The sequence below is a fragment of the Rosa chinensis genome, chromosome 2, assembly GCF_002994745.2.
Source record: "Rosa chinensis cultivar Old Blush chromosome 2, RchiOBHm-V2, whole genome shotgun sequence".
Lineage (NCBI taxonomy): Eukaryota > Viridiplantae > Streptophyta > Magnoliopsida > Rosales > Rosaceae > Rosa > Rosa chinensis.
In genome coordinates, this window is record NC_037089.1 from 48,517,741 (window position 1) to 48,529,847 (window position 12,107).

Sequence of the window (12,107 nt, forward strand, 5' to 3'; positions counted from 1 at the left end):
CTCCGTTACAAAAACTGACCGCTGGCATGTTTTGATCATTAAATGACCAATTTACCCTTTAGTTTTTTTTTTTTTTTCATATAATAAAAAAAATTCCATTATTTTTGAAAAATTATTTAAATTTTTGGTTTGTCAAATTTTATCTCTCGAGCCCGTAGGATTAAACTAAATTTCGTTTCGAGATTGTAGAACTTTCGGAGGATTTTTTCGTACACCCGAGCTATTTTAAATAATTTTTGGAAGTTGGTAATATCCAAAAATATAATTAAAAATAGAAATTAGAGGCAGTTTAATCTGGAGCATCCATTTTAATCACCGTTTGATCTCAGCCGTTGGATTTGAGTATATATAAGTTGAACTAGCTTGAGGAGCACCAGATTACAGCCCAGACCGACCTCGGTCTCGACTGTTTTGTAACGACGGGCATAGACCGATGGTATCTCCACTTTCCGGCCAGCACCTCACGTCAGACAGGCGTCGTTCGACTCCTCTCGGCATCGCCAACTGGAGCTCGGTCGTCCCTGCTCCGAATGACCGGTGACGGAGGCAGGAAGAAGCCCGAAAACTTATCAGGTTTGCCGGCGGGTTTTCCGATTCCGGCTTGGTCATAGCGTCTCACTGGGGTCAGAAGCTTCCTTTCGACCTCGCCGACTTATCCATAGTGTTGGTTTGTCCAGATGATTAGACATGAGAGAGAATCGAAGGGGAGAATAATTTTGGGATTTCCGGCAAGTTTCCAAGCTTCTCGCCGACCAATCTGTTTTAGTTTACTTGCAATTATTGTCTTTTGAAGTTTATGTTTTATGGGTTTTGATTGTTTCAGTGTATAATGGTTAGATTTGGGTACTGTGATTTGTTGGGCCACTGTGTTCTTGAATCAGAATATGCTTTGGATTTTGATTTTTGTGTGAAATAAACAGATAGGAGAGATAGTTGATACAGATTCATTGATTGAGGGAAAAGAAATAGAGGAAACTGATAGCGGACTGATTAGTCCAAGGACTCCAAACTTGAATAGACTAGAGGGGAAGAGAGAGAGAGAGAGAGTTCTGGGTTTGAATGGGGACGAGAGAGAGGAACAGTAGGGAGAGAGAGGAAAATTCAAAAAAAATGTTTAGATAAAAAATAATGGATTAAGACATGAAAAGACGAAAATATCCTTCAGCTGTCAAGTTTTGTAACTGAGCTAACGACACCAGGTACCAATCTTCGGTCGGGGTCAAAACCTCAGGTACCGTTTTGATATTTTCTGAATGTGAGGTACTGAAGTTTAGAATGGGGAAAAGGTCATGTACTATACGGACGATTTTCCCTTTGTAAATAACATTACAAAGCGCTATAGGTCGCAAATCCGACATTCACAGAGGGTTATCAACCTTTGTAATTAAACAGATATGTGTAAAGTTCACCTGTTTGAGCAATTTTCAGTTATGTAGGAAGTCCTGAATTGCGGTTGTGACATCATTTCCAACAATCTTCCAATAGTGTTGAAAAAATAATGGGGGCATACCATCTGGCCCCAGGGATTTTGTAGGATACATCTGGAACAAAGCACTTCTAATTTCCTCTTCAGAATAAGGAGCACAAGGATAAGCATTCATTGCTGGTGACACACACGGCATGATTGAAATCAGAGTCTGATTCATTGCATCCATGTCAATAGGAATTGCAGTGAACAAAGAAGTGAAATAATCTGAGACCACTAGTTCCACTCCAACATCATCCTCCCGCCAAACATCCTGATTATCAAATAACCCATGGATAGCATTCTTACTTTTTCTGTTTGCAGTTTTTCGGTGAAAAAAATCTGTATTCCTATCTCCCTATTTTAACCACAAAACCTTTTCTCTTTGCCTCCAAAACAACCTTCTTGGGACAAAAGCAATTGAAGTTTATCCATTAGCATTTTCTTCTCCTCTTGAATAGCCACTGTAGAAGTTGAGTCCAGTAACTCCTCCAGTCTTGTTCGAACTCCAAGCATTTGCTGTTGCCGATATCTAAAAGCCTCTCTTTGCCATTTATCCAAGACAATTCGAGTGTGAGCCAACTTCTTGACCACTTGAAACATAGGAATCCCAGTAAACTCAGTTTGCCAAGCATCCTTTACCAATGGATCACATTCTAGATGTTGTAACCAAAATGATTCAAATTTGAATCTATGATGTTTTGGCCTTTTTGGTATAGGAACTGCACTTGCTTGAAGCAATATGGGGACATGATCAGAATCACTAGGAGGCAGATGAGTCACCCTTGCAAATCCGAACACATCACACCAAGATGGAGTACAAACAGCACGATCTAACCTTAGATGAGTTTCAGAGTTCCACCATGTAGCCCTAGAACCCTGAAAGCCCAAATCTAGTAAATCACAGTAGTCTAATGCCTTCCTGAAACCATTCATTTGTCTTTCTGCCCTAGGCAACCCATCTATCTTCTCATCGCTACTGAGAATCTCGTTAAAGTCTCCGATGACAACCCAAGGTAACTAGTCCATATCACCCAAATCCTTCAACAGTTGCCATGACTGATCACGATCTGCGGTTCGAGCATGACTATAAAATCCCGTTAATCGCCAGCGAGCTTCTCCTGGTCCCCCATGGATCTCTGCGTCAATATGATGTGCAGATCGCATTCGAAGCCTCAGGTCAACTTCCGCACTCCAGAATAGACCCAATCCCCCACCCTGTCCATCACTCAGAACCTCTTTAGAATTCGGAAACCCTAGGGCAAGATGCAGAGAGCTAAAATCTTCCATTCTACTTATCTTGGTTTCACATAAGAAAACGATTTGAGGCTTATTCTGGGTGATTAGATCCTTCAAAGCCCTCTTGGTAGTGTCATTGCAGATACCCCTGTAATTCCAGCTAAGAATTTCCATCGAAATGGTATCGAGAACTCTCCTTTTAGAACCCTAGAAAGTAAACCCTAGCAGAACAATACTAGGTCATTCAAAATACTTTACACAACTTATAGATGGTCCTATTGTTAATTGAGCTTCAATTGCCCGTGGTATTTTAATTGAAATAGAGTTAAAATAGTGAAATTTCAACTAAAAAAACTTTTCAAAGCTAAGGATTTATAAAAAAGTTTCCATATATTTGGAACAATATTGAACCGATATTGTGATGTGACTTACATGTGAAAACGGAAGACTTTGCGTCTTTGCCACGATCAGTTTTCAAAAAGGTCCAGTTTACCATTTAAATTTATTTATTTTTGAATAAAATCATTTGTTTTTGTAAATCTGAAAAATTGTGCAGTATGTGGTGGTTGGTTTTCTTTTGATTCTTTTTATTTTTAAAAACATGTTTTCTTTTTTATTATCTCTATCTGAAAATGCTAAAAATGTTCAATTTACCCTTTTTTATTTCCTTAAATAGTTCAACATTGTAGAGAAGTGGCTGTTGGAGGCCAATATTGCGATTATAACAAATTACTCCGAAAATGATCGTTGATTACCCAAATACCAGAAAGTTAAAAGTCGCATGTAATGTAATTTTGTTCACTAGCACCATTGGATACAAAACGCACGTCATACACCATGGACTATTTTTATTCGTCTAGTAGGAGTTCTCATGGTTTGTACAGGATAAAGTTGTATGTAATATGATAATTGTCTTAGTGCTAATTGCTAAGATAGGACTCGGAAAGTCCACCACTTAGAAGGCACACTTTATTAATTGGGAATCGAAAGCACACGAAAGCAAATGGTAGTAAATTGTCTTGCCAATCTATAAGACACTGGCAATTTAGTTTGCTCCAGGTTGATTATTTTCATCATGCAGTAGTTTTCTCTTCACTGTCTTCTGTTTTCATTCGCTCCAAGGGTGTTTTTCCATTTAGGTTATGAGCAAAGTACTTCTCAACATATTTTTCCATTCCTATTTTCCCAGAAGATGGTGGCTTCTGAGGATCTCTCAGGGTGGTCACAGGTCCAATTTCTGCCTCAAGTTTGGGCATGAAGAACATTGCAATTGAAATCCTTTCTTTCTCTGAGTTCACAGTCACTCTGTGCTCGATACTTTTATAAAGCCCATCACTTAGAATCTGCAAAAAAATGAACCAAAATAAGAGACAAGCTAGAGTACCCTCCAGTATGGGATACCTCTATTTTTTATTTTTTTAATATATAACAATTAAATATGATAGTAACCTGATGAATAGGTCATCAGGTTACCCAATAAAATTTTGACACATGGAAAATAAAATAAAAAAATTATACCAATTTAACAACACATTTGTCATCAATTTGTAATATTGTCTATGTACATGTAAATATTGTCCTAGACCTTGTAATTACTACAAAGAGGACATTTATTACAATACTTTTGATAATTTGTCCTTACATTCGTAATAAGCGTTGTCAGAGATGTAATTATTTTCTCAATGACAAAAATTACAGAAAGTACCATCCAATTACACAATCGAGAACTATATTACGTGAATGAGGACATATGATTTATTTAGTCTAAAATATGAAGACTTACCAATCGTACAACACATTTGTCGTCAATTTTGTAAAATGGTTCATAACTTAGTAGATGTTGTCCTAGACCTTGTAATTACCACAAAGAGGACATTTATTACAATACTTTTGATAATTTGTCCTTATATTCGTAATAAGCGTTGTCAGAGATGTAATTATTTTATCAATGACGAAAATTACACAAGGTACGGACCAATTACACAATCGAGAACTATATTACGTGAATGAGGACATATGATTTATTTAGTCTAAAATATGAAGACTTACCAATCGTACAACACATTTGTCGTCAATTTTGTAAAATGGTTCATAACTTAGTAGATGTTGTCCTAGACCTTGTAATTACCACAAAGAGGACATTTATTACAATACTTTTGATAATTTGTCCTTATATTCGTAATAAGCGTTGTCAGAGATGTAATTATTTTATCAATGACGAAAATTACACAAGGTACGGACCAATTACACAATCGAGAACTATATTACGTGAATGAGGACATATGATTTATTTAATCTAAAATATGAAGACTTACCAATCGTACAACACATTTGTCGTCAATTTTGTAAAATGGTTCATAAATTGGTAAATATTGTCTTAGACCTTGTAATTACCACAAATAGGACAATTATTACAAAATGTTAATCATTTGTCCTTATATTCGTAATAATCGTTGTCAGAGATGTAATTATTTTCTCAATGAGGAAGATTACACAAGGTACAACCCTAATTATACAACTAAGAAGTAAATTATGTAATTGAGGACACATTTTGGTATTAATATTAAGAATTACCATTTGGAGAACACATTTGTCTTCAATTTTGTAAAATAGTTCATAAACTAGTAAATATTGTATTAGACCTTGTAATTACTAAAAATAGGACATTTATTACAATATTTTTGAGTATTTGTCCTTACATTCATAATAATCGATCCAAGAGATGTAACTATTTTCTCAATACACAACATTACACAAAATACTACTCAGTTACACATTCGAGAACCATATTACGTGAATGAGGACACTTGCACTATTTGGTATGAAATATGAAGATTTACCACCTATACAACACATTTGTCCTTACCTGCCATTTTTCATGGTATAATCCAAGAGGAGCAATCCACATGTTCTCATCTGGCCAATTTTCAGCATCTCTCAAGATTTGCAAAACCTTGTTGACCTGCACAGTCAAAGTATCATCACTTCTCATTCAACTATAATAAGACAGAACTCAATATTTATTAATAATAAAGTTACCTTCGACATCACCATAAATTGATCATTTACGACAAATGTGCATAGTGTATCAATGTTCTGGTCATCAACATTCAAGACAGTACATAATTGCTCAAGGGTGAAATGAAAGAACAAAAATTTCAGATGGTTATTGCATCATAGCATCAAGAAAATATTTTGAAATTAAAAGTGAGAGTAAAATAATCTGCATACCCATGAATAGTAACTTTCTTATTATGGATATTCTCCACAAATGATTCAAATAGCTCACCACCCTCAGCTCGAAGTTCAGTAAGAGACTTTTTACCAATTGCTTCATATAATGCAGATAACTGTCAAAATTTCAGTCTATCAAATTAAAGGTTTTAACATATTAGTTGAAGCATAACTTATCAAGGAAGGAAAGAGGCAAGAGAATGAGAACTAAAGAGGCATACCTCTCTAGGATTCACTATCCGACCATGGTATATGGGAACCTTCAACAACTGAAAGATATTGCGCTCGGGAAAATCTCTAAAGTCAGAGATCCTTTAGGTTTTCTTGGTGGCAGCAGCCCTTGTTTTGGTGCTTTTGCAGATTTTGAGGTCCCAGCAGCAGCACTTGTTGAAGGAGTTGCAGCTGCAGCTCTTGTTGAAGGAGTTGCAGCTGCAGCTCTTTTGGAGACTTTTGAAGACTTTGAGCTTGAGGTTCCAGCTTTGGCAGTTGGTTCTTCTTCATCACTTTCAGCAGCTACTGCTTTTCCCTTTGCTACATCTGCAACTCAAGAAGTAATGACTGAGAGATGTAAAAATTAAAATTGTAAACTGCAAACACCTCACCTAAAGCAAGAAACAACAGTAAATCTGCAAATGCAAACATACGTACTTTTAACCTGTTATTATTCACACGCATTATAAACATGACAAGACATTATTCTATATATATATATATATATATATATAGAATTCAAGCTATACAAATCAAAGAGCAACTAAAAACCAATTGTACGTTACATATGCAAGAACCATGAATATAGAATATATATATATATATATGGCATATATATGCTTTTGTTACTACAGTATTATCGAGCAGTGAGCAAACCTCACATTTGATCAGTCAAATTTGATCAGTGTAAAATATAATAACAAATAAGCATTAGGTATTTAGGTTGATTAACCTAAAGTTTATGTTATTCCATGTTTGTAGATACCTAAGACTATTTATATTCCACCATTTTAAATAAATCCAGATGCTGCATACTTTTCTCAACCAAACCAGAAATGGGGTAAACAGTTAAACACACAGTATATCCCAAAAATAGAGCAAACCTTCAGTTTCTAAGCTCTCTTCCCACACTTCCACAGCAACAAAACAAACCCCAACAACAAAAACAAACTGCAAACACCTCACCCAAATTTGTATTTCTCTACAAATGCTTTTCAACTGTTTGGCACATGAATGGGACCAAAATAATGAGACTCATAAAATAATTGAGATCAATTATTATTCCCTAGATCTCAAATTTCCAGAAACATGGGTCATTACAAGGACCCAGCAAATTACCTAAGCCAGCTAGAGAGTTTGGAAGGTTGTTTAGGACAGAGTACACTAAAACAAGATCATCACTTATTCCCAGTACACAGAGGCCTTTTGCCATGCCAGGAAACTCTTTCAAAAAAACCAGAAGATACTGAGAATGAGAAATGGGGTTTATGATATACGTAACTAGCAGTAACTAGCATCATGTACGTGGTTTCCTATTGCAGCTTTCGTAAATGTATGTGTAGTGATATGGAAAAGTGAGAAGTTCTAAAAACCACAGCTGGGAAACAGAACAATGGTGTCCTATAGCTAGATATAGCAGCTAAGAACAATGATTTCTGGATTGAAATGAACTACAATATGAAAAACAAGTGGCAGGCTGTAATGAACTAAAACATATGGCTGAATGTATGGTTCGCAAGTCAGCTTACGCGATCACAGCTAGGTTCTTCATCTTTTGGAATACATGAGGTCTCCTCTCCACAATGGTGTTTAAGAATATGTACAGAACAGCTGACCTGAAAGCAGAGAACATCATCTGGCATTTTACTGACCCTGTCTTCATCAAATTCCTCTTGAGTTTTTACAAACATAGTCAAATCATGAGCACTCTAAATCCGTAATTAGTGCCCTGTTAGTTGAAGAAATATTGTATGTTAAACATAGGAGATAATTAATCATGTATATGCAGATAAAGTACTCCTGATTTTGTACATGAAGGATTTTTCTGTAGAAAAGAAAAGGAAAAAAAAAATTAAAAAGGCAACGCACTAATTTCATAACATTCATCTAGCAAAGAACCCACACATCTCCCACAATTATCAATGTCGATATCAGAAGATACATACCATAATCCTGTGGAGTAGTTGAAATCTGCAGAGGATTCATTCTGTCGATATTACCCTCCAACCAAATAACAGTTTGAAGCTTTACCATCCACTGTATGAGATGAGAACAGTAAATTTTTAGAGATAATCATTTAAAAGAACATCACAACAGAAATCAAACCAAATTCAGAAATCAAAATAGAACGTATACCTGTTCTATCTCTTCAAATTCCCTTCAGGGCTCTCAATTTACATGAGAAAAGACTCAAACTTTGTTCAGCAGGACACACAGCCCGTTTTAACTAACAACAAAAACCCCATTTCTTCAAACTCCCATCAATCCCCTCAATTTACATGAGAAAAGAATCAATCTTTACTCTTCACAAACTCGAAAGTAAACCCCAAAACATAAAAGCAAGCAATATCAGCAACAAAAGAACAATTTAAGAACATAAATTGTTGAATGCCAATTTCAGAACCAGCTAACCAAGCTTGATTTCAGCAACTAACCAAGCTTGTTTCAGGCTATCTGCTTTGCTGCTTGAGGAAGAGAGAAACCAAGTTCAAGACTTCGAGGCTATTCGACTGAAAACCCAGAAAGTAGTCGAGATGTTCATGTGATACAGATCGATTGAAAAGTAAGAGCCGAGTTACCACCGTTAGTTCGTCACCATCGAGTGTAGAAACGGCCATCGACGCCTCAACGATCGAGGAGACACGCTGAGACGGAGAGGGTCTTTGCCGCACAGAGAGAACCCGTGGGCTGGAGGCTGAAGACGACTGGATGAGCAGTGGGGAGGCAGAGTCACGCAGAGAGAGAGTCGTGGTGGCATATCATATGAACCAGTTACCGGCTAAATAGGTTAACTTGATTCGAATATCCACGACCATTGGATATATTGTGGATCTGACGGTCACAAATATTCATCAAACAAACAGTATGGGATACACCCCAGTACTGTAGAATTTCCCCCAAAATAATGACTATTACATTTTATGAATTAAGCAAACACCCTCGTGTTTCACTTGCTGCTCCTAACTAACTGTTATATTTCTGTCAGCATGTGTGTGTTTCTTTGTTCAATATCTGCATATGGTTTGGTTTGGTTTTTCTTTGTTCTTTACATTTTTGCGTATGTTTTCAAGATCATGACCATACTTGGCTGCACACCCACGGGTATTTATATGGCCCAGTTAGGGTTAGACACCTATCATTTTATTTTTTATTTTTTTTATATTGATATCGGAAACTAACACCTATAGATCGACCTCTCTCCTCCTCCTCCTTCTTTTGCTCTTTCCGGTGACAAAGATTTAAGATTGTCGCAGCTAACATGGAGAGAAAGAAGAAGAAAAACAAAGACACTATTGGAGGACGTGCATGTGGTCAGCAGTGGGCAAGGAGGACTGAGGCAGCCGGCGGTGTTTTGGTGCTACCAGTTTGGCGGTTTGGTGTTTAGAAGGAAACAAGGACAGATGTGCAGTTCCGGGGTTCTCATCAAGCCACATCACTCAATGGCAGCTAGAGTGCAAGGTCCTTAAACTAATAGCGTAATATTATCTAGCTAGCTAGGGTTTCCATATGTAATTTCTTCATTTCTGTTTGTCAGAATGTTTTCTAGTTCTTCACATGTTGGATTAATTTCTTCGTTTCTGTTTTTGTCAGAATGTTTTCTAGTTCTTCACATGTTAAATTAATTTCTGCGTTTCTGTTTTTGTCAGAAAGTTTTCTAGTTCTTCACATGTTAGATTAGACAACCAATAGACAACATGTCTTTTTGAGGAGAGGAAAATGGAGGGTGAAGAGAACAGCATCAAAAACCTCTAGAATGTCTCCAACATTGACAACAAAGGCACCATGGTCAAATATCACAGGGGACCAAGCCCCATCTTTTTTAATTTGAAGGCCTTGAACTCCATCAACCTGGTGGAGAATAGTGATGCCACTACCATCAGAATGTGGCCTGAGGCCAACAACTAGCTCTGGTTTTGGGCATGGAGGATAGTGAGTCATCCTCAGTGACTGCAGACCATCTTCAAACAACTCTTCCATCTCCTCCATCTTCATCTTTAGAAGTTTTCCCATGAACCCTAAAAGGGTTCGGGCAATCTTTTGTAATTCCAACATGTATGTCTCCAAGGTATTCCTGCACTTATACATCAAATTCGGCAGTACGAAGACAGCTAATCAATAAAATTTTATGTTTCGAGTTTATGATCCAAACAGAATCTGAAATATATCATGCCATATTAATATTAATCTAATTAGTCAGTGCATTAAAGATTAAACACTACAGTTTTTAAGGTAGAGAGAGGACCTCAGGGATGTAGGCAGCTCCGGGAAAAGATGGGGTTTCCTTCTCGGGTTGGTAAACATGAAGAACCTGTTACCCCAGTCGAGTTTTTGATCTTGCGATTTGACAACAGTTCCATAGCCTTCAACATCACCTGGCCTTACTTTGTATCTCATTTTCTCTTCCAAGGGAAGCTTGAAAAAATCCTCTAATTCTTGCTTCACTTTGTCCAGTAGTGCAGAGCTAACTCCATGGTTAACCAACTGCAAATAAAATTAGACTTAATTAATGCAATACAAAGAGGACACCCTTAAACTCAAACTTTGTGATTTCCTGCGACTAAGCAATCTAATTCAACGATTAAAATTATTTATATTTTAGATTTCTGTGCAAGAAACTTCTTTTCAGAGAAATTAACTAACTAATTTATAGGGCTAATTACTGTTTAGTACCCTGTGGTTTGGGTCGAACATCAATTCAGTCCCTCGACTTTCAATTTCATCAAAAACACCCCCACACTATCATTTTCTCGTCCAATAGGTCCATCCGTTATGATTCCGTTAATTTATACCGTTACGTACTAACGGAATCATAACGGATTGACCTATTGGACGAGAAAATGATAATGTGGGGGTGTTTTTGATGAAATTGAAAATCGAGGGACTGAATTGATGTTCGACCCAAACCACAGGGTACTAAACAGTAATTAGCCCTAATTTATAATAACAGATCATCTTAATACACTTTGTCAGATAAAATCGAAATGAAAATGATGATAAATGGCTAAAAGATTTTTAATTTTTATAATTTTTATAAGATTGGAATTATGCTTCCGGTTATTGAATTAAATGTTGGAAATAAAAGAGTCTTCATACTTTAAATATGACGGAGTCCCGCTTTAAAATCTCTCTCTCTCTGATATCTCTAGGTATTGTATATATGGATGGACATACAAATAAAGTAGCTGCATAACGATTACACAAGAATATTATATAGCTAGAAAGAAATCACCAATTATATGATTTTGGTAGGAAAAAGGTGGACAGAAAGACCTGAAAAATTCCCCATTCTTTGCATGTTGAGTGCAACTTCTCCAGTTCATCGTTGTTTGCAAATTGATTGATTAGGACCAACTGTCTCATGTCAATGGTGGGAATTGTGGCAAGGATAGTCCCATGAGAGATTGAAGACTCCTGGTCTGGGATAACATAGTTTTGCGGGACTTCGATCACTGAATCATCAGTGATGAGTTCCTCAATAATACTGACTCCTGAGTGATGATGAGAGGGATCAAAGCAGCTGGCTGGTTTTGATGATACCATTTGTCTAGTGATAGAGGGTATAGCTAGGTTGGTGATGATGACACAAAGCGCTAGGAAGGCTGGGGTATTTATTCCCAGATCCTTCTTCCTCTCTCTCCTTGTCTGTACGTACGTCTTTACATTTGACAACTGTTCTAATTACCTTAAAGAAAACTTATCCTAGTCTGGGGTTGGGTGTAACCGGTTTGAGATCTCTTTTATCAAAAGGAAGAATGAACACATTAATTGAGAACTTACAAAGCAATGGAAAATTAATCAAAAAAATTCTTCCTCAGTAAACCCTTGCAGGTATACTGATAAGCATAGTTAATAATTTTTTGTATAATAGGCGAATAAAACATGTATTGACGTTTTTTTTTTTTAATATACTTTTATAGTTCATATTTTTAAAAAGGAATCGTTAAATTTTATTCTGTTA

The 12,107-nt window shown here is 36.6% G+C and overlaps 1 protein-coding gene and 1 long non-coding RNA gene across 4 annotated transcripts; both read right to left on the reverse strand.

Moving 5' to 3' along the window:
• Nucleotides 1-3,777: 3,777 nt before the first annotated feature.
• LOC112184430 (protein SRG1) lies at nucleotides 3,778-11,689 on the reverse strand. The gene is made up of 4 exons (XM_024322689.2): nucleotides 11,420-11,689; nucleotides 10,392-10,630; nucleotides 9,896-10,220; nucleotides 3,778-4,047 (listed from the first exon to the last, which is right to left on the reverse strand). Exons 1-4 carry the CDS (start codon nucleotides 11,687-11,689, stop codon nucleotides 3,778-3,780), a joined length of 1,104 nt encoding a protein of 367 aa, XP_024178457.1.
• On the reverse strand, nucleotides 5,563-8,911 carry LOC112186214. Of its 3 annotated transcripts, none has more exons than XR_005807131.1 (7): nucleotides 8,285-8,911; nucleotides 8,095-8,185; nucleotides 7,678-7,877; nucleotides 6,160-6,475; nucleotides 5,936-6,054; nucleotides 5,744-5,800; nucleotides 5,563-5,666 (listed from the first exon to the last, which is right to left on the reverse strand). It is a non-coding gene; the product is annotated as an uncharacterized LOC112186214 (long non-coding RNA). The 3 variants fall into 3 exon arrangements; XR_005807133.1 differs by having other exon boundaries at nucleotides 7,678-7,764; nucleotides 8,285-8,910; XR_005807132.1 differs by lacking the exon at nucleotides 5,744-5,800 and having other exon boundaries at nucleotides 5,586-5,666; nucleotides 8,285-8,910.
• Nucleotides 11,690-12,107: the final 418 nt, after the last annotated feature.

Coding starts and splice junctions, on each gene's coding strand:
- LOC112184430 (XM_024322689.2), bottom strand. CDS start 11,689: ATGGTATCATCAAAACCAGCCAGCTGCTTTGATCCCTCTCATCATCAC. Junction 10,221..10,391: donor GAGCTGCCTACATCCCTGAG/GTCCTCTCTCTA, acceptor GTATAAGTGCAG/GAATACCTTGGAGACATACA. Junction 4,048..9,895: donor ATGTTGGAGACATTCTAGAG/GTTTTTGATGCT, acceptor ATTTTTTTGCAG/ATTCTAAGTGATGGGCTTTA.